The sequence below is a fragment of the Pygocentrus nattereri genome, chromosome 19 (assembly GCF_015220715.1).
Source record: "Pygocentrus nattereri isolate fPygNat1 chromosome 19, fPygNat1.pri, whole genome shotgun sequence".
Lineage (NCBI taxonomy): Eukaryota > Metazoa > Chordata > Actinopteri > Characiformes > Serrasalmidae > Pygocentrus > Pygocentrus nattereri.
Genome location: NC_051229.1, coordinates 17,519,391 through 17,538,558, shown reverse-complemented (window position 1 = coordinate 17,538,558; position 19,168 = coordinate 17,519,391). Strand labels below are relative to the sequence as shown.

The 19,168-nt window shown below is 43.0% G+C and overlaps 2 protein-coding genes across 9 annotated transcripts in view; both read right to left on the bottom strand.

The window, feature by feature from the left end:
• Positions 1-3,046, bottom strand: part of LOC108427207 (receptor-type tyrosine-protein phosphatase mu-like) — a 269,465-nt gene extending 266,419 nt beyond the window's left edge. For 7 of the 8 annotated variants that reach the window (XM_037531160.1, XM_037531153.1, XM_037531154.1 and 4 more), the window contains exon 1: positions 2,609-3,046. In XM_037531160.1, the coding sequence (XP_037387057.1) occupies positions 2,609-2,681 (73 nt within the window). In that variant the 5' untranslated portion in view covers positions 2,682-3,046. The remainder of the gene's footprint in view (positions 1-2,608) is intronic. The other variant, XM_037531156.1, reaches the window with a different exon arrangement.
• An 8,888-nt stretch (positions 3,047-11,934) lies between these two features.
• On the bottom strand, positions 11,935-12,876 carry LOC108427112 (leucine-rich repeat-containing protein 30). The gene has a single exon (XM_017697056.1). The coding sequence runs from the start codon at positions 12,874-12,876 to the stop codon at positions 11,935-11,937; it is 942 nt and encodes a 313-aa protein (XP_017552545.1).
• Between the last annotated feature and the right edge of the window lie 6,292 nt (positions 12,877-19,168).

The following is a 19,168-nucleotide window of genomic DNA, read 5'->3' as shown; positions in this document are numbered from 1 at the left end:
ATTAAGTCCAAAAGTCCGTATTCACATAGTACACTGATATTCAAATTTCAGTAAGGAGTTACATGAAATGTCAATGATTTATTCTAGAATTAAATTAAAATTCAAGTGAAAGTACATAAGCTTCACTAAAGCAAATGCAATAAATCATTAATTATTAGGTCTTGTGACATACCTTGGTTAAGTTCTGCACTGATCATATGAGAGTCTAGTGTTTGTCTACACAATTATCAACAACAATAACAAGAACAGACATATAGTTATGACACTTGCAATCAAGGTGTCCACTGGATACACACAAACGTTTGCTATATCCTGATACTGAATAGCTTTAAAAGAAAGTTTGGCCTCTGATCTATATTCCTGGAGCATATTGTCCTAACGTTAGGAGAAACTTAAAAGAGAAAATATGAGTAAGCCATGCTGCCCCCTCCAGGTCAACCATGGAACTGACACATGAGGCACTATTAAGCGCCACACAGCATCATAGCGCTGATTCACTGTACATCAGGCTCTCATGCAGACCACTAAAGTCCAAAAAACACACCCTTCTCTCCAGCAAAGTTTGTTTTTCAATAGTTTACATCCATTCTTAATTTTTAACACAGTGAAGCGATTTTTGCTAAATCAGCCTAGTTTTCTATCTTTATGCATAGAAAGTCATAGACTTGCGTCATAGACTAGCCATGATAGATCAGATTCAACAATATGACACGCCAAATAAAACTTCACAACTACAGTAAACAGTTTCTCCTGAGGCACAGAATAACATGTTTAATTTACATCTCTTCAGAACAAGTGAAAGGGAATACCCTGACCTGGGCAGTGGTCAGAGTACCATTTACTAAGCATGTACCTATTGATCAACAAGTATATAATGTCCTCTATTACACATAGAGAAAAAATCCATTGTCCAGACAGCTAAAAACTCACCCATTTGGAGACCAGAATAAGGCCCTTTTATGTCAGTAAGGCCTATTTATGCTGCCTAAATGGGAGCTACTGTGATTGGAAACCTCATTAATCAGTTCTTCCTATGGCTCATAACCCATCAGCTGGAGTGAGTCTGTTTCAGACATCTCATGTCGTAACCTACAGCCTATGAAGCAGAGATCTTCCAAACACTGAGAAGCAGCCAAACAAACAGGGCTTGTTCGTCTCATTCATTCCCCGCACAGGCTTCTATTCATGCGGGAAAGGTATATGACCAAACTATTAAAGATGTTTACCGCATGCAGAGGACATCCATTCAGCTTCGCTTTTCTGTGTTCTCGAACAATTTGGGTTCATAACCATAATGAGCATCAAGCAGTGATGAAGTGTGAATGTCAAGTGGCACTTGTTAATCACAACCCTTCTGCAAAAGCATAGCTGTAGGAGCGCAGTCAAGTCTTAAAAAGTTGAAGTACATGTTACTAAAAAACTCAGACCAAAAAACTAATATGCCGCCTTTCAGTCTGACTGGCCGAAATATATTTAATAAGTCAGGCACAAAACATTAAAGATGCTATGAAATGAAGAAGTACATATAATGGTGTGAGTCGGTTTCTGACTTTTCTCTTCCCATGCTGTGATACGCAAACCAGGGGCAAACAGGTGCTTTCACAGCACAAGAAAGAAAGAAATGGATTTGAATCATATTATTGTCCAAATTGGCTTCGGGTGCTGATTCGACACTTAACATGTTCTTTCAGCTCCGAGGACTTTGCTGTGATATTAAATTACTCTTATAGTGCTCTAAAGAACCGTCGCTGTCTAAAGCACCATGTTATAGTAACCATACATGAACAGTGAGTCCGGAGCAGCAGCAGCGGGAGCAGCAGAGTAAGTGCTCTTTCATTTCACTAAACAACGTGGTCACATTTATAAATAGGTCCAAAGTACTGCTGGGACCTTGTAATTTACTGAATCACCATGTCTGCAGCCACTTGGTTGCAGTTTTTATGATTCTCCTAGAGTTTATACATACAGAGCCTGAAAGTAGGCACTGACTTAAAACGTTACGTTAGGCCACAGAAAGCAAAGAAGCACAGTCCAAAGATTAGCAGGTGTGGATTTAGTAGCACCGGTGTACGACGGCAAAATCTTCGTGCTGGATTAACGTTATCTCTTGCAGCGCTCATTTGTGTCCAATTATCACTTCAGATGTTAATTCAGTAATATGCGTTCATTCAGTGCTCGAGTTTCTGCTGTAGTATAACTTTAGGTGTCTTCACTACTTACCGTCCGGGCAGGGCGTTAGGCTAAATGTCTGACACATTTCTGAGGTAGTTAACGCTGCATCTTAGCTAGTTAACCAGCTAGGTTAACTAACCTAACTCCCCTTGTTTGCTAGGCTAAACCTCACGGTTTTGAGTTTAAACACACGAAGGCTTAAGGCTGAATGAAAAGACTGTTGTAAAGATAATTAAAAACTACAGTACTTTTTGCTGTGTTACTTGGTGTCTTGGTGTTTTGACCCGGCTAACAGCGCAGCGTCAAGTTTCGGACACATTTCTCAGGTAAATTAACGTTAACTCGGTCTTAACTCTCGTTGTTCGCGAGCCCAGAGCCAATGACTCCACACGGTTTCCCGTTTAAACGCACGAAGCTTGAACAGAGACAGTCTTACCTTTAAATACCTGTCCTCGCACTGACACCAGGAGGCTCACGGCGGTGACGAGACAAGTGAAAACTTTGTCCATTTTTTGGCAGTTGAGCGCCCGTTAGCCCCCTCCGGCTGACGGGCAACGCCACTTCAGACGCTTCAAATTCGAACGGCTAACGGCACTTTTGGAGATGTTTCTGTCTCGTGCGCGCGCGCGCGTCCTCTCAATCTCTCGCGGTCTCTTTCTCTCTCCCCCTTTCTCTCTCTCTCTCCGTACTTAAGCGTCGCTTCGCTCTGACAGACTTCCAGATTTCCAGGTGGAGCCTGAATCCCGAGCCACGTTGGGTCGCTCTCCGGTAGAGGGTGTATTGGAGCTCGCGCGCTCCGGCCCGGTGTGTGCGGGTATGTGAGAGGGAGCGTGTGTGAGTGAGCGAGTCAGCGCGCGGAGAGGCGGGAGAGTTTGCGCTGGAGCAGCTCCCTGTAGAAGAGTCCGTCTCCTCCCACTGTAAGAGTTAGGAGCAGCCTGGGACTCTAAAAGCGGGATTAAAGCGCGCCTCCTCTCCATCTGCAGCAGCATCCTCGGGATCCTAACGGTGCACATACTGCCTATATGTCAAACTTTGCTCTCACTGGAAAACAGATGGATATTTTGCCAAAGCTGATAGTTGATGTTTTCTTAATAATAGGACAAGTCAAATGTGTCGACCTGTGTAATGTAAATACAAAAAAAGATTTATTCCAGCGTACAAAAACCTGTGCTAATGGAGTGAACGTATATCTTTTGCTGAACTTATTTTTACTTTATCTTCTTTCACTTGCATTTTTTGTGCACCTGCAGTAACCTACTTTGCATGCTTTCTTTCCTAAGAAAGGGAAGAAGGGAAGAGCTCTTTTATTTATACCAGCAGAAAGGGACATAAACAAATGACTGGACAAAGTAGGCAGGTCAGGTCACATCTAACCATGGGCCTCATTCACCAGCATCTTCCCAAGTTTTTTTCTTAAGTTTGTTCTTGAAAAAAAAAAAAATCTATGTCAGATTCATGGCGTGCTCTTTGTGCTCTCGAGTGTGTGTAGAGTCCGTTCTTACCTAAGACCAAATCCCAAATAAGAAAACATTTGTGAATGTCAGAATCTTCATGAAAGCTGTGTATGTGGGTTTTAAGAAGACATTTCATCTTAAGAATTGTTGGTGAATGAGGGTCTATGTGTTTTCTTCTTAGAATGGAGAACTAACACCCATAGTCTTATCCACTGCTCAGCACAAGGTAATACAGTCAACACATACATTGTCTCTTTCAGTACATATATTGTCACTCTGAATAAGAGCGCCTGCTAAATGCTGTAAATGTAAATGATTTAATGCATATCATGCCTCTAAAGTCCCTTCTGAAATGCGGAGCATGTGGTGGACAACACCACCACCCCCAAAAGTCAGCTGTCCCAGCGACCTATACAGTCGCTGTACACCACAAGTGTTGCGTGGTACCCCATCTTTGGCTGCAGGCGCCCCCAGTTCTCTCTCTGGGCCGTGTCCTTACCGCAGGGGCCCCAACCACAGCTGGGAAATCTAAGTCAAGTAAGCACGCATCCTGTATGGGTGCAAGCCAGTACACATGCATTGTGTACTGTCCCCCCTTGCTATATCCTCAGCACACCAATCACTCCCCCGCCACTTGCTCAGGGACTGCGCAGCATGTATGATCCTCCTTGACATCGTACATCACGTAACGCTGTGTTGCTCACTGCAGCGCTTGCACACTGAGGATGAGCTCTGATATCCCTGCCTCTGTAACCACAGTGAAGACTGGCCGGTTCGGCAAGCTGCACATGCTGTCTCAGCTCCTCTGGCAGCAGTGCAATGTAGCACAGGAGGCAGGCATGCCCCTCTCCTTCTCAGTGGAATCCATCTCCACCGCTGAGCCTCACTTTGTTGTTTCTTTCGCTGACTTCTTTTTCCCAGCCTTGCCTTTCACAGGTTTGTCTTCTTCTTCGTTGTTCACATGTAAGTTCATTGAAGCACCGCTCCACTTCTTGCCAGTTGGCGGTGCTATCCCATTCCTGACACCAGTGTTTTTGAGGGATCTAGGGGAAAGAGCACTGTTGGCTAGTGTACAACCACCCTCTCCATATATCACGCACACCAGTATTGTCTTGTCTGAATTCATTGTTGAAAAAAGTGTCTTAAGAGACATACAATAGGTCCACATAATTAGCACTGAACTTGAACTAGTTTTATGACAGCCAGTTAAAACCACACTGAAAAACCCATTTGCAGTCATTTGCAGTCATGTAAAACACTTGTGGGTGTGTTGAAAAAATTCCAGGCACACCCATAGATATGTTGCTCACTCTGGAATTAATATGCAGTTTGGAAAACTTTTAGTGCCCTAAAACCCCAAAAAATTCTCACCCAATGGACTTTTGGACTGAACGAGTGTTTGCAATTTCAAATCTTGCCAAGATATGATTAGACCACTGAGGAATGACCTTGGAATGAAGCATAAACACATTTACACAAGTGATTCGCATAGAAACACCATACATTAATTTGATTGCATGGTTAAGATGTCTTCAACTAATTAGCTGTCTCTGGGCTAACGTGCACACCCCCTCTCCTTCTCTCTGACCTCCCTGAAGGGGTCTCAGCATCATTACTTGATTAGCTGATTGGCGGCCATGTTTAATATTTGTTATCATGCAGTGCTGATTACTGTAAATAACAGGTCTGACCTTGGCAAGAACGCATCCCTGGAGCACACTGTTAGCCAAGCAGACGAACTGTCCACAAAGACACAAGGAGAAGCATATGGCAGGGAACAGCATCTCCATAACAATGGAGCTAGAAGGGTATGAGTGATAGGCCAAGCGAGCCATTTGCATGATGTCCCCTCCAGTTCTTTCATTTCAAGGCTTTTAAGGAAGAAGGGGAAAGGGGCATTTTTTTGTAGTTACTGTGCACTGTGAATAGATCTAATGCGTGTTCTCTGTACAGACTAAGCGTGTTTGTCTGGACTTTTCAAGTATGAATTCAAATTCTGTCAGTGTGAGCAACGTTGTGGCCTGTTTTTTCTATTATGTGTGTAATTACAGTGATTGAAAAGCAGGAGGAACCTGCTGTCTAATGGTGGGAAAAAGTGCAGTGTAGTAACAGAAGCATACCCATAGAGGGCACCATTAGGCCTTAAGCACAAAAGTTGCATTTTTGGCCTTCATACTGTAAAAATGTCACTACAGCAAGCTGTTCACTACAATAATAAGAACATATAATGACAAAATATATTATTACTGAATAAGTGGACTTGTGAGCACTGGAATTTAGAATGAATGGTAATCAAGAGCAAAAGATTTGGATTCTGAAGGTGTATGATTGGTTGGATTAAATTCTACCAAATCCAAATGACTGCATAATTTAGTCTCTGACATGTAAACTAAGTCATTCAGAGAGATTTGATGTGAACTGATTCATTGTAGAGAAACTTACCAACTCAGATTTCTTAAGAGCCGTGCTGATAGGAAACAAGGGTTGCAAAGGCTACAAAAAATTATAGTCGTTTTATTTACTATCCAAAAGCGCATGTCTTCTGAGTTTTATATGTAACACTGGTTAAAGGTATGTAGTGTTAAAATAGTGGTAAATCTGGAAAAATATGTTTTCTTTTGCCTTGCAGTGCCCTACAAATACCTCCCTGCCATGCACAACTCTTAAAAGTATGAAAAAAATGTGTCTCAGGCATCACATAGCATATTCATAACCATTTCAATTAGTAACCAATTCCCCTTCAATACTCTCACACTAGTCTTTAGCAATACAGTATCTTGCAATATCTCTACTACACAAATTTAATGTGGCTTATCCTCATTGGGGATTTCTACAGATTTTTTAAATGTTCTGCATAATGAAATCATTAAGAAGTACACAAAGTCATTCAGGGCGATTTGATGTGAAATGCTCCATTCTAGAACAACTTACCCAGTGGGAATTGTTGACAGTGGTGGTGATATGAACAAGATGTCTGAAGAGTTTAATGCCTCTAAAAAATGCCTCTGAAATGGTTACAGTGGTTGGTGTAGTGTAGTGGGTAACACTTCTACCTTCTATGCTTTAGACTGGGGTTCAGTCCCCTGCTTGGACAAGCACTCTACACCATACCAATAAGAGTCCTTGGGCAAGACTCCTAACACTACCGTTACCTGCCTGTGTAAAATGATCAAATTGTAAGTCGCTCTGGATAAAAGCATCAGCCAAATGCTGTAAATGCATGAAGCCTGAGACACTGTTTTAAGAAACTTATGAAATTATGTTGTAAATCATGTTTTTAAAATACCTTTATGGTAGACAGGTACATGTAGGGTATTGTATGACTAAATTTGTCCCTAAACAAAACTTCTTTACAAGCGAAACAGATACATCCCTCTATTCAGTGCTCCTTCAGAAGCCTTGCAAATCCATGGATGCGCATTCCCAAGATGAACCACACTGGGCTAGCAAATCAGTTTTTTATTCAGATCTTTGTGATTATAAAACCATTTGCAAACATTGTGCACAAACACCATGATATAACGTTGAAAAAGAAGCCAACTTCAGCCTCATCAATTATCTGAGGTCTCTCCATGAAATGCCTCACCTATGTTAACATGGCTCTTCAACCTTACCTGATCTAAGAACTTCTTTCTCAGTCTTTGTTCTTCAGATTTTCTCCTCTTTAGCTGTTTCTCTGGCATCTCTCCTTCTTGACAATGTGTAGATGTAGCATGTACCAGATATACAGTCTCTCCACCCCTTCCCCTTGCCCCGTCCTGTGCACAAACATGAATGCTCCATGTTGGCTGAAAAATTGTGGTTTGGTCTCAGACACTTTGTTTATTTCCCAGTTACCAAGCCAGGGTTTGATATGAACTCCAGCACTAACTCAGAACGAACAGCTAGTGGACCCATGAGTAGAATTTGATAAAGATTGTAGTGGGTTAACATCACTTACTGAACCTTTAGCCATTATCAGCATTAGATATAAAAAAGACTACATGTGTAGATTAACTGGTTGGTGACACTATTTTGAGTGGTCCTCTTTAGATGAAAGAAACACTCAACAGACTGTCAGTAACATAACATATCAATAAGCAGCTATGAATACATTCAGTAGATTATCAAGAGACTTTTAATTACCTGTGTAAATAAAATTTGTTTTTATTCTGCTTAATTCAGCTGTTTTTCATTTATTTGAAGTGTCCAAATTCCATCCACAAAGCACCACTCAAAATGAAGAATTACCCACTGTGTAACGTGGAGTGAGGTTGAGGCGGACGCATGTGCGGAGACAAGCAAGATTTATTATGGGCAAATCCAGGGTCATGGTCAATATGGAGAGCAGGAGGGACAGACATGACAAAACGGACACAGGTTAAACACAGAGAACTAATAGTGAAAGCGCAACTTAAACAAGCATAAACATCCAAACAACAATTCAAACAAAGACCAGCACTAGACTAAGGAAAACACAGGGCTTAAATAAAAGAGGGCTAACGATAGTCAGGTGGGAAACAGGTGGTGACAATCAGTGGAGTCAGACAACAAGGGGGCTGGACTGAACCAAAACAAATGCACATGGATGAAAAAGTAAACAAAAAGCACATGGACAGGACTGGGAGGGGCCAATCGTGACACACTGGTTGATTTGGATAGTGAAAAAATGGCTATATTTGTGTTGTAGACATCATGACGCCACCATTGTAAACAAATCAGAGTCAGTAAGTTTCTCTACGATGAACTATTGAACCACTCTGAATGACTTGTTTAACAAAGCAATGACTGAATGCAGACATTGTGAAATATCTATGGAATTTGCCTTTATTTTGCTGTCCAGGCATATTTTTAGACTCTGTACACACCCTTCAGTCAGAGATTCCATATTTGCGGCTCTGTAATTGACAGACACAGGACTTGTAAAACTTTATTTTTAAAGTATAATCACATGAGGTTATACAATGACCTCTGGGCTCTAAGTACAATTTGTTGTCTGTGCAAAGTTACATAAATAGAGATGAGTATTATCTTTTGTTCCTCTTGAAATAGTTTAATTAGCCCTCAGATCCAAACAGCAGTGTGACAACTCAGCCTCGCCTGATGGAGTGGAACTTTAATCAAATTTTAATGCCTGTAAAACCTAGAGCCTCCCAACGCCCCCAAACTATCTTCCAGCAGTGCCATAGTTTCCATGAGTCTCACATGATCCCTGCCAACCTGTGTGTGTGTGGGTGGGCATGTATTTAGTGCTTTGTGGGGACTAAAAATAACATTTTATTGTATTGTGAAAACATATGTCACTATATGCCACAAAGAAGGCATAATTAGTCCTGTTTAATTGAATTTAGTGCTGCACCGTATATACTCAGTTTTTTTAAGAGTGATTTTAAATGGCACGTTAAATAGACACATATTAGATATAATGTTTAGATTTGACTGATAATTTAATCCAATATTCAATGACATATTTAATGTACTCTGTAAACATTACTGTAAACATTTAGGCAATGCTGAACTACTGTACTGTACTAATAGGTCTGCATTTTATTCACTTCACTGCATTTGTAACCAAACAGAAATAAATGTGACATTGCTCCGTAATGTTAATCCAGGCAGATTTCCAAATGTCTGCATGCCTACAAATGTCATATTTATGTATAGTTATGTATTGGTAGAGATGGACATCAAATATCAGTATTAACATAATTCCCATATCAGCTGCAGTTGTGTGTTCTATCTGGGCACAGCTGTCTTTGTGGAGAGGTGTGAATTGATTTCACAGCACATTCTCAGAAAAAAATGTATGACACTGTCACTGGGGCAGTACCCTTCTTGTCACTGGGGTGGTACCCTCAAGGGTACATATCTGTACGTTTAGTCAGGTAACGTAACTGTACCATAATCCACTGAAATTATATTTTCTAAGCTGTACTGACTCCACACGCCCAATCTCACCTCCAGGCTTTTTGTTGAAGGGTTCTGTTTTAAAACATTAGTTTATAAAAAGATGCAAATATCTACTTTTCTACTAGGAAAAACTTATTTAAAGTACACAACTGGACATTAAAACCACTGTTGTACCTATGAGGGAACGTTTACATTGTTTGTACCTTGATGAACGAGTCATGTACCTGCATGGTTCCTTTATTTCTAACAGTACAGGGGGTTCTCACTTTTTACCCCTCATTGCTCACTAGAAGCACAACACAGTCACAACATTTCACACACACAGAGCCAACAGTGTCCACAGAGTTTCCGTGATAAATATTTTATTTGATTATATTCATTAAAAATATCTGACTCACTTTCCTTTCTGCCAGCGTAATGACCACTAGGGGGTCTGAGTAAAGAAGTTGAATGACACACATTAAAGTGACTTGCATGCTAATAGCGACCCCGCTGGAGAAAACACAGACTGCAGCATAAGCTGTGCTCAAGTAGATGAGTGAGTTTCAAGTCATGACCATGTTTTTATGTATTAACAAAAATAGGTTTTTCCATTGTTATAGCAGAGTTCTGCTGTTGTTATGGTGTCAAGCTTATGACAACATAAGAACCCTTTTTGGTGCTATATAGAACCATTTTCAAAAAGGTTCTATTTTGAACCATACAAAACATATTCTCTATCAATCTGAAGAACCATTGTGCCATGCAAAGAACCATTTAAGCATGAAATGGTTCTAAATAAAACTATTACTTCCAATAAAGAACCCTTGAGGAACCATCTTTTTAAGAGTGTAGTGTTTAACTATTGACATAGAAGTTAATAGCAACCCCCATAAAGACAGTAATACATGTGCATGTGTGCGTGTGTAGAAGGCTGGATCAAGTGGTCTAGGACAAGGCAACACAGCTTGTACCCTGACCTCTGATGAAGCCTGTGCCTGGCTAAGCTCACAGCTTACACAGGGCTAAAACACAGACTGAAATAGAGATACAGTCCCTGAGCTGATGACCCGCACTCATAACAGCACCACGCAAGCTTGCACTTATGCAATGTCCATTAACTGCTCTGAGCAATACTGCCTCAGTTTGACTGTCACTGATAGTTGAGCATAGATGCAAGAAAAACATCTTTTTTAGCACACACACAAAAAACCCTAACAGAAAAAAACATCTGTTTTTTGTTAGCACAGTTGATTCCTGTGATAAAAGCTTGAGTTTCAGCTGTCATTGTGAAAAGTATTTTTAAAAGTGAATGAAACATTCCCTCATGGGGATTGTTCATAAAGGCATTTGCAACTTTAAACACAGTAAGCTGGCAGGCATTGAAATGAAAAAGAGAATTTAAAAACACATAAATGCATACATCATTTAGACACCTCACACTGAGGTCTATTCCTGTTCTTAAACATTTATGCAGCTTTCATCAGACAGTTCTTTAAACCAAACTGCTGCAGCTCAGATAAGTTCAGATAAGTAAAAGCACAAATTGGCTCTCAGCACTTTAAAGCTTATTTCAGTCATCATAATTAGTGGCTCATTTAATGTCTGTCCTTTAAAAAGGACAAAACACAAAAGTTAGTTAAAAGTTTAGCTTCTCTCAGGTAACAGAGAGACAGTCGTCTTCATACTGTGTGAGTCACCAGTTGTCACCGATATTTATCTTCAAAAATAATTCATATTGTTTTTTATGATCTGAACATTTCTTTCATATTGAAAGGCGGTCTAATGGAATGGAAACATATTAGATTCTCTAATTTATAAAGCAGTTCATTTTCTCGCTGGGCTTATCTGAAAACATTTGTTAAATTAACATGGGGGATTGTACAAGAACATTTCACCTTAAAATGCAACACCACAAAAAGGATTAGAGGGCTCTAATCTGTTCAAAAAGAACTTTTTAAAAAACAAAACATTGAAACTGACAATTACTACCCTGGGTGTGTTGTGTGGTTTGTATAGCCTGGCTAAGGTATACAGTCTTTAAACCATTACAAGTCATTACTGCAGTTTTTTTATATGTTTACATGTAATTACATTGTAATCACATAATTACCTATTTACATGATGATGTTTGTATTCTGTATTATGTATAATGTTTTAGGTTGTATTTTCCAAGTCCTTTTCACTTGTTTCAATTGCCAAAAAAAGTTTTAAGATTTATCTTTCAACCAAACAAGATAGTCAATATCTAAATTACTTGTCACCAAATTCTAATCTTAATACCGTCTTGTTTTCTACCTACGAACATAAATTTTATATATAGAATCCACAGAATTTCTCCGCTTCTCAAATGACATCATACTTATGTCATCACCGGCGATAACTAGGGCTTCTTAAGGTGAAAGGCATTTGGTAGTTGAAGCTCTACCTTTGCCCTTCCTCAGGCTGGTTTGATGTAGTTATACAGAGCTTTCAGACCTCCCTGCAGCACCTCCTGTATGGGTTTCAGGAGAGGGTTATGGACTATATGTAGGCCTTTATCAAGTGGATGGCAGGCCAACTTATCCAGCTTCTTGAGTAAGTACATCTCAGATGGGACACTCTGCAGATCATTGAAGTCCACATTGAGGAGCTCCAGTCCAGTCAGAAAGCACAAGTTTCTGGGCAGCGTGTGGATGCTGTTCCCTTCTAAGATCAGAATCTTGAGGTTGACCAAGTCCTGGATCTGCTCAGCGATGTTCTCCAAAACATTGTGGGCTAAGTGGAGAAAAACAAGGTTCTTCATGGCATAGACGCAGGCAGGGATGTGTGCCATGTGGTTGTGGCTCAGGTTGAGCTTGCTCAGCTTCCGCATGAATGCTAAGCTATCCGGGAGTCTGGTCAGGAGGTTATTGGCCAGACTGAGGACTTCAAGTTTGGAGCAGCAGCCCAGTTCCTCAGGAAGCTCACTGAGGCGATTGCGGTAGGCGAACAGTACCCTCAGATTCCGGAGAAGCCCAATCTCAGGAGGAAGACTGACCAACTCATTCCCCCAAAGGTTGAGCACCACAAGGTTCTCCAGAGCTCCCAGACCAGACGGCAACACGCACAGAAAGTTCAAGGACAGGTTGAGTTTCTCCAGCTCACGGAGTTCCCACAGGTCAGTTGGAGCTTCATCCAGGCCCCTCATGGCCAGACTGAGTGTGCTGAAGCCAAAGTGAGTAGTGGTGTGTTTGCGGATCCGGTCAGCCGAAGACAAGTTTTGATCGTGACTGCTTTTACGCCTCAGCTGCCGCTTTACCTCATCGGGCGTGCAATCTTTAGACGGCCATCGTCCAAGAACCTTTGGGGCGACATCTCTACGAGACTGCTGCTTCGATATCTTTTGCCTCAAAAGGAACATTGGAAATACTCTGGATCTTCCTGAACAGAGGAAGGTAGAGATGTGTCCACAGCCTGTAGTTTATCCAAATCGAGAGGATTCAGCAGACATCATCAGAGGTCCTTTTTAATGTAAATGTAAAGCAACTGTCAGACCTTTATGAAAAGTTTGGTTTGACTTTACCTTCTCCCAAAGAGTGAAGGAAGTACAGCTTACCCCAAACAGCTGAGTCAGTTTCGGTCCCTCAGGGGTTTTAAAACTAGTTTGCGCTTCCTCAAAGCCTCAGAATGTAGTTAGTTTCCAATATGAACTGTGGTACACAGGTGAAGCTGTGAAACTTTTTCCTCTAGGGATGATGTATATGAGTCAAGGAAAGTTTCTGTGCCCTGATGGGGCTTTGCTGTATTTCTGTTAATGAGGCACCATAATGGCAAACTCCAGACTCTGTCTCTATCTCTCCTTCAGTCCCTCTCTGTGTCTGTCTGGCTCTCTCACTATTTTTCTCTCCCTCCTTTTTTTCTCTTTATATAATCTCACAGCAGCTGTCATTGTCACTGTAGCTTAGTTATGACCAACCCCATGGCTGCTTAGCATCAGAAGACAGAGACACTCACAAATCATTCTCTAAACTTACACATTGAACACACACACACACACACACACACACACACACACACACACACACACACACACACACACACAAGCAGTGCCATTACACACACGTACATATGAGCATACACTCCACTGAGGTCCAAATAGTATGCTAACATAAAAAAGAATGCTGTGTTGCCCCTCATATATGCTATGCTAACTATTTTAACAAATCTGAGAATTACAAGAAAATAACCTACATAACTGCTTTCCCTTCAACACTGTATGGTTGCGGGCATGTATGTGTGAGAGAGTTGCATATGGCAGCAGCGTGCTCGCTGTAAAAACACTGAATCATGTCTCAAAAAAGCAACAGATCTTAGCAGCATTAGGCCTGTGGCTACACAAGCTAAATCCTGTGAGATCAGAGCAGACTAGCAAACAAAACCCTGGCTGAATGGCAACAGACTTAGACAGAGGTATACAGAAACACTGAGACATGCTGCTACAGCTCAGTTCTTCTCTTGAAGTTATTAAGAATTATAAGGTAATTATTTTGTCTTATTTGCACACTAATCTTATTAGCACTTGAGTAATGTCTTCCCTACGATAAAAAACCTGCATGAATCTGATGTCATAAAGTGAAGGTAACAAACTGCAATAGATAGATAGATAGATAGATAGATAGATAGATAGATAGATAGATAGATAGATAGATAGATAGATAGATAGATAGATAGATAGATAGATAGATAGATAGATAGATAGATAGATAGATTTCAGTCACGCCTAATGACCTATGAATGGAAGTATAGTCATCCTAGTCATAGTCAAGCCATGCTGGCAGCATAACCACCACCAGCTCCCCTCACTGTAGAGGTCAAGCATTCAGACCTGTGCTGTTTTGGTGTACCCCACACATGCACTCACTCACACTGTGCCCTCTTGGTGCAGGTGTGGAGAGATTGTTCCTCCTGATCACATCTTACATTGACATTTTCAGTCACTTGAGGAACAGCTGCTCTTCAGTGTTTTTTTACGTATCGCACTAACATCACGGTCACTGAAAGTGTACTTTCGATTACAATTTCTTATCCCATTTACTGATGGTTTTCTAATAGCTCTAAATGCAGATGTCACTTATTATTGAAATACTAGCCAACTGGGCAGTCTTGTGAGTGAAGCTCCTGCCATCTGTAATAAACCCCCTCTTAGAGCTTTTGCTCCTTCCATCTTGATCCAAAACTGAGGTTAACTCAGCCTGCTCAGCATGTTAATACCTACTTCTTATTACATAGTAAGCCTTATTATTTAGTAACTACAGGGACCCCAATGCAAACTGGCTTAGCTATTGTTAAGTTAGAGAAGTGTGTAATAAAACTTTGGGCCTGCCACTGGTCCCTGCCATTTTTTAAGGGGATTTTTGCTTAACTATAAAATGCAGTTCACTCGTTTAGAAGCACCCACACTCGTTATTTTTCTCTGCTCCTTTATTCATCAAGGTTTTTTTTTATTTGTCACTCATCTACTTATTAAGAAAAGCTGTAAGAATGAACAGAATTTGGAAGACTTTGACAGAATTTGGAAGATTGTGGCTGAACACATATTCCCAGACTGCAGATAAATATTTACATACTTAATGGGATTTATAAATTTGTCTAAGAATATTATATACTTGTAGGTATTGATGCAATAAATCATCATTCATTTTGTATAGAGTATGACATTGGCACAGATGTGTGTGTGTAGTGTAGTCTGGAATCATATCCAAACCTCAGTTGTGCTGGCTGGTTCCTCCTGCTGCTTCCCTTTACGCTGTCTTACTGCGTTTATTTCCATAGCTGCTAAATGACCACCTATCTTCCCAGTCACAGCACTCTCTCACAACAGAGAGATAGAGAGAGAAAGAGAGAGAGAGTGTCTATGTGGGCACATTTGATATGTAAACTTTCATGACAGTTTTAATAGCAGTTGTATGTCTAATTTACTCACACTCTCTGTGAGTAAAGCTCAGTTCTACTCAGTTCTTCAGCACCACTGAACAGTAATAGCTCTTCGGGTAATCATATACACATTCCTCACACGCAGCTGGTCAGCATGAAGAGAACACATCCAGTACGTCACTGCAGTTGGTTGTATATAGAATGTGTAATATGATATCAGTTTCTCTTGATCTTACAGCATCTAACTGGAATCACTAAGCTAGCATAAATGCTATCGTCCAGCCAGGTCTTACAGTGTTGCATAGAATGTCTAAATTAAAAGGTGAGTTTTAGGCTGGGAGGACAATACATGATTTTTTGCCCAATTTCAACCCCAACAAATTTTCACAATCTTCAGTGATTTTCAAGGTTGGAAGTGCAATCGGAGCTTGAGAAAAGGTCTTTAACCCTCCAACTGAAGTGATCAAACTGAAAAGATATTATCAGTTATTTTCAATATTATCAGACATGTTTGATATTGAAGACTCAAAATGAGTTATTCAAACAACTGCCAATCAGAGAGCTAGAAGAGCAGGGAATCAGGCAAAGAGATGTGCACGGACACCTCCTGGACAGTGGAGCTGCTATCATGTTTATAATGTATGGATCCAGAAGTCCCTCCCATCGACCCACCACCGATGGGAGGGGCAGTAGTAGGGGTGCGGTGCATTGTGGATCGGGCAGTGTCCGAAGGCATGGGCCTTGCCGTTCTGATCCTCGGTTGCTGAAACTGGCTTTTGGAACTTGGAACGTTACCTCACTGGCGGGGAAGGAGCCTGAGTTGGTGTGCGAGGTTGAGAGATACCGGCTAGATATAGTCGGGCTCACCTCAACACACAGCTTGGGCTCTGGGTCCAATCTCCTTGAGAGGGGCTGGACTTTTTTCTTTTCTGGAGTTGCCCATGGTGAGAGGCGGCGGGCAGGTGTGGGCTTTCTCATAGCCCCTCGACTCGGCGCCTGTATGTTGGGGTTTTCCCCGGTGGACGAGAGGGTAGCTTCCCTACACATTCGGGTTGGGGAACGGGTCCTGACTGTTGTCTGTGCTTATGCACCGAACAGCAGTTCAGAATACCCAGCCTTCATAGAGTCCTTGGAAGGGGTGCTTGAAAGTGCTCCTCCTGGAGACTCGATTGTCCTACTGGGGGACTTCAACGCTCACGTGGGCAATGACAGTAAGACCTGGAGGGATGTGATTGGGAGGAATGGCCTCTCTGATCTGAACCCGAGTGGTGTTCAGTTTTTGGACTTCTGTGCAAACCACAGTTTGTCCATAACGAACACCATGTTTGAACACAAGGATGTCCATAAGTGCACATGGCACCAGGACACCCTAGGCCGCAGTTCAATGATTGACTTTGTTGTCGTGTCAGCGGACTTGCGGCCATGTGTACTGGACACTCGGGTAAAGAGAGGAGCTGAGCTGTCAACTGATCACCACCTGGTGGTGAGTTGGATCAGGTGGTGGGGGAAGATGCCAGTCAGACCAGGCAAACCCAAACGTATAGTGAGGGTTTGCTGGGAACGTCTGGCAGAAGAACCTGTCAGATTGATCTTCAACTCACACCTCCGTCAGAACTTCGACCAGATATCAGGGGAGGTGGGGGACATTGACTCAGAATGGGCCATGTTCCGCTCCTCCATTGTTGAAGTGGCTGACTGTAGCTGTGGTCGCAAGGTAGTTGGTGCCTGTCGGGGCGGTAATCCTCGAACCCGGTGGTGGACACCCCAGGTGAGAGATGCCGTCAAGCTGAAGAAGGAGTCCTACCGGACATGGTTGGCCTGTAGGACACCAGAGGCAGCTGGCAGGTATCGACAGGCCAAGCGATCTGCGGCTTCAGTCGTTGCCAAGGCAAAAACCCGGGTGTGGGAAGAGTTCGGTGAGGCCTTGGAAAGTGACTTTAAGTCGGCTCCGAAAAGATTCTGGCAAACCGTCAAGCGACTCAGAAGGGGAAAGCAGTGTGCCACTAGCACTGTATATAGTGGAGATGGTGTGCTGCTGACTTCGACTGAAGACGTCATTGGGCGGTGTAAGGAATACTTTGAGGACCTTCTCAATCCCACCAACACGTTCTCCAGTGAGGAGGCAGAGTCTGGGGACACGGGAATAGGCTTGTCCATTACTGAGGCCGAAGTCACTAAGGTAGTTAAAAAGCTCCTTGGCGGCAGGGCTGCAGGGGTGGATGAGATCCGTCCCGAGTTCCTCAAGGCTCTGGATGTTGTGGGGCTGTCTTGGCTGACACGCCTTTTCAACATTGCGTGGACATCGGGGGTGGTGCCACTGGATTGGCAGACTGGGGTGGTGGTGCCTCTTTTTAAAAAGGGGGACCGGAGGGTGTGTTCCAACTACAGGGGAATCACACTCCTCAGCCTCCCTGGTAAGGTCTATGCAAGGGTACTGGAGAAGAGAGTCCGGCTTATAGTCGAACCTCGGATTCAGGAGGAGCAGTGCGGGTTCCGCCCTGGTCGTGGAACACTGGACCAACTCTTTACCCTCTCCAGGATTCTGGAGGGTTCATGGGAGTTTGCCCAACCAGTCCACATGTGCTTTGTGGATTTGGAGAAGGCATTCGACTGTGTTCCCCGGGGTATTCTGTGGGAGGTGCTTCGGGAGTACGGGGTACATGGCTCTTTGCTACGAGCCATTCAGGCCCTGTACAAACAAAGCAGGAGTTTGGTTCGCATGGCCGGCAGTAAGTCAGACTTTTTCCCAGTGAGAGTTGGACTCCGTCAGGGCTGCCCTTTGTCACCGATTCTATTCATAATTTTATGGATAGAATTTCTAGGCGCAGTCAGGGGATGGAGGGTGTCCGGTTTGGTGACCTCAGGGTCACATCTCTGCTGTTTGCAGATGATGTGGTCCTATTGGGGACATCAGGCCGTGAACTTCAGCTTTCACTGGATCGGTTTGCAGCCGAGTGTGAAGCGGCCGGGATGAGGATCAGTACCTCCAAATCCGAGGCCATGGTTCTCACGCGGGAAAGGGTGGAGAGCCCTCTCTGGGTCGGGGATGAGCTCTTGCCTCAAGTGGAGGAGTTTAAGTATCTCGGGGTCTTGTTCACGAGTGATGGTACAAGGGAGCGGGAGATTGACAGGCGGATTGGTGCTGGGTCAGCAGTGATGCGGGCTCTTTACCGGTCTGTTGTGGTAAAGAAAGAGCTGAGCCATAAGGCAAGGCTCTCGATTTACTGGTCGATCTACGTTCCCACCCTCACCTATGGTCATGAGCTTTGGGTAATGACCGAAAGAATGAGATCGCGAATATAAGCAGCCGAAATGAGTTTCCTCCGCAGGGTGGCTGGACTCTCCCTTAGAGATAGGGTGAGAAGTTCGTCATCCGGGAGGGACTCGGAGTAGAGCCGCTGCTTCTTCACGTCAAGAGGAGCCAGTTGAGGTGGTTCGGGCATCTTGTTAGGATGCCTCCTGGACGCCTCCTTTGGGAGGTGTCACAGGCAAGTCCACCGGGGAGGAGACCCCGGGGAAGACCCAGGACACGCTGGCGTGACTATATCGCCCAGCTGGCCTGGGAGCGCCTCGGAATCCCTCCCAGGGAGCTAGTGGAAGTGGTTGGGGAAAGGGAGGTCTGGGCTTCATTGCTCAGGATGCTGCCCCCGCGACCCGAACCCCGGAGAAGCGGAAGATGATGGATGGATGGATGGATGGATGGATGGATGGATGGATGGATCCAGAAGTCAAGTCACGCTCTTTACATTTTCAAGTCGGCTGCCAGTTTGTAGTTAAAT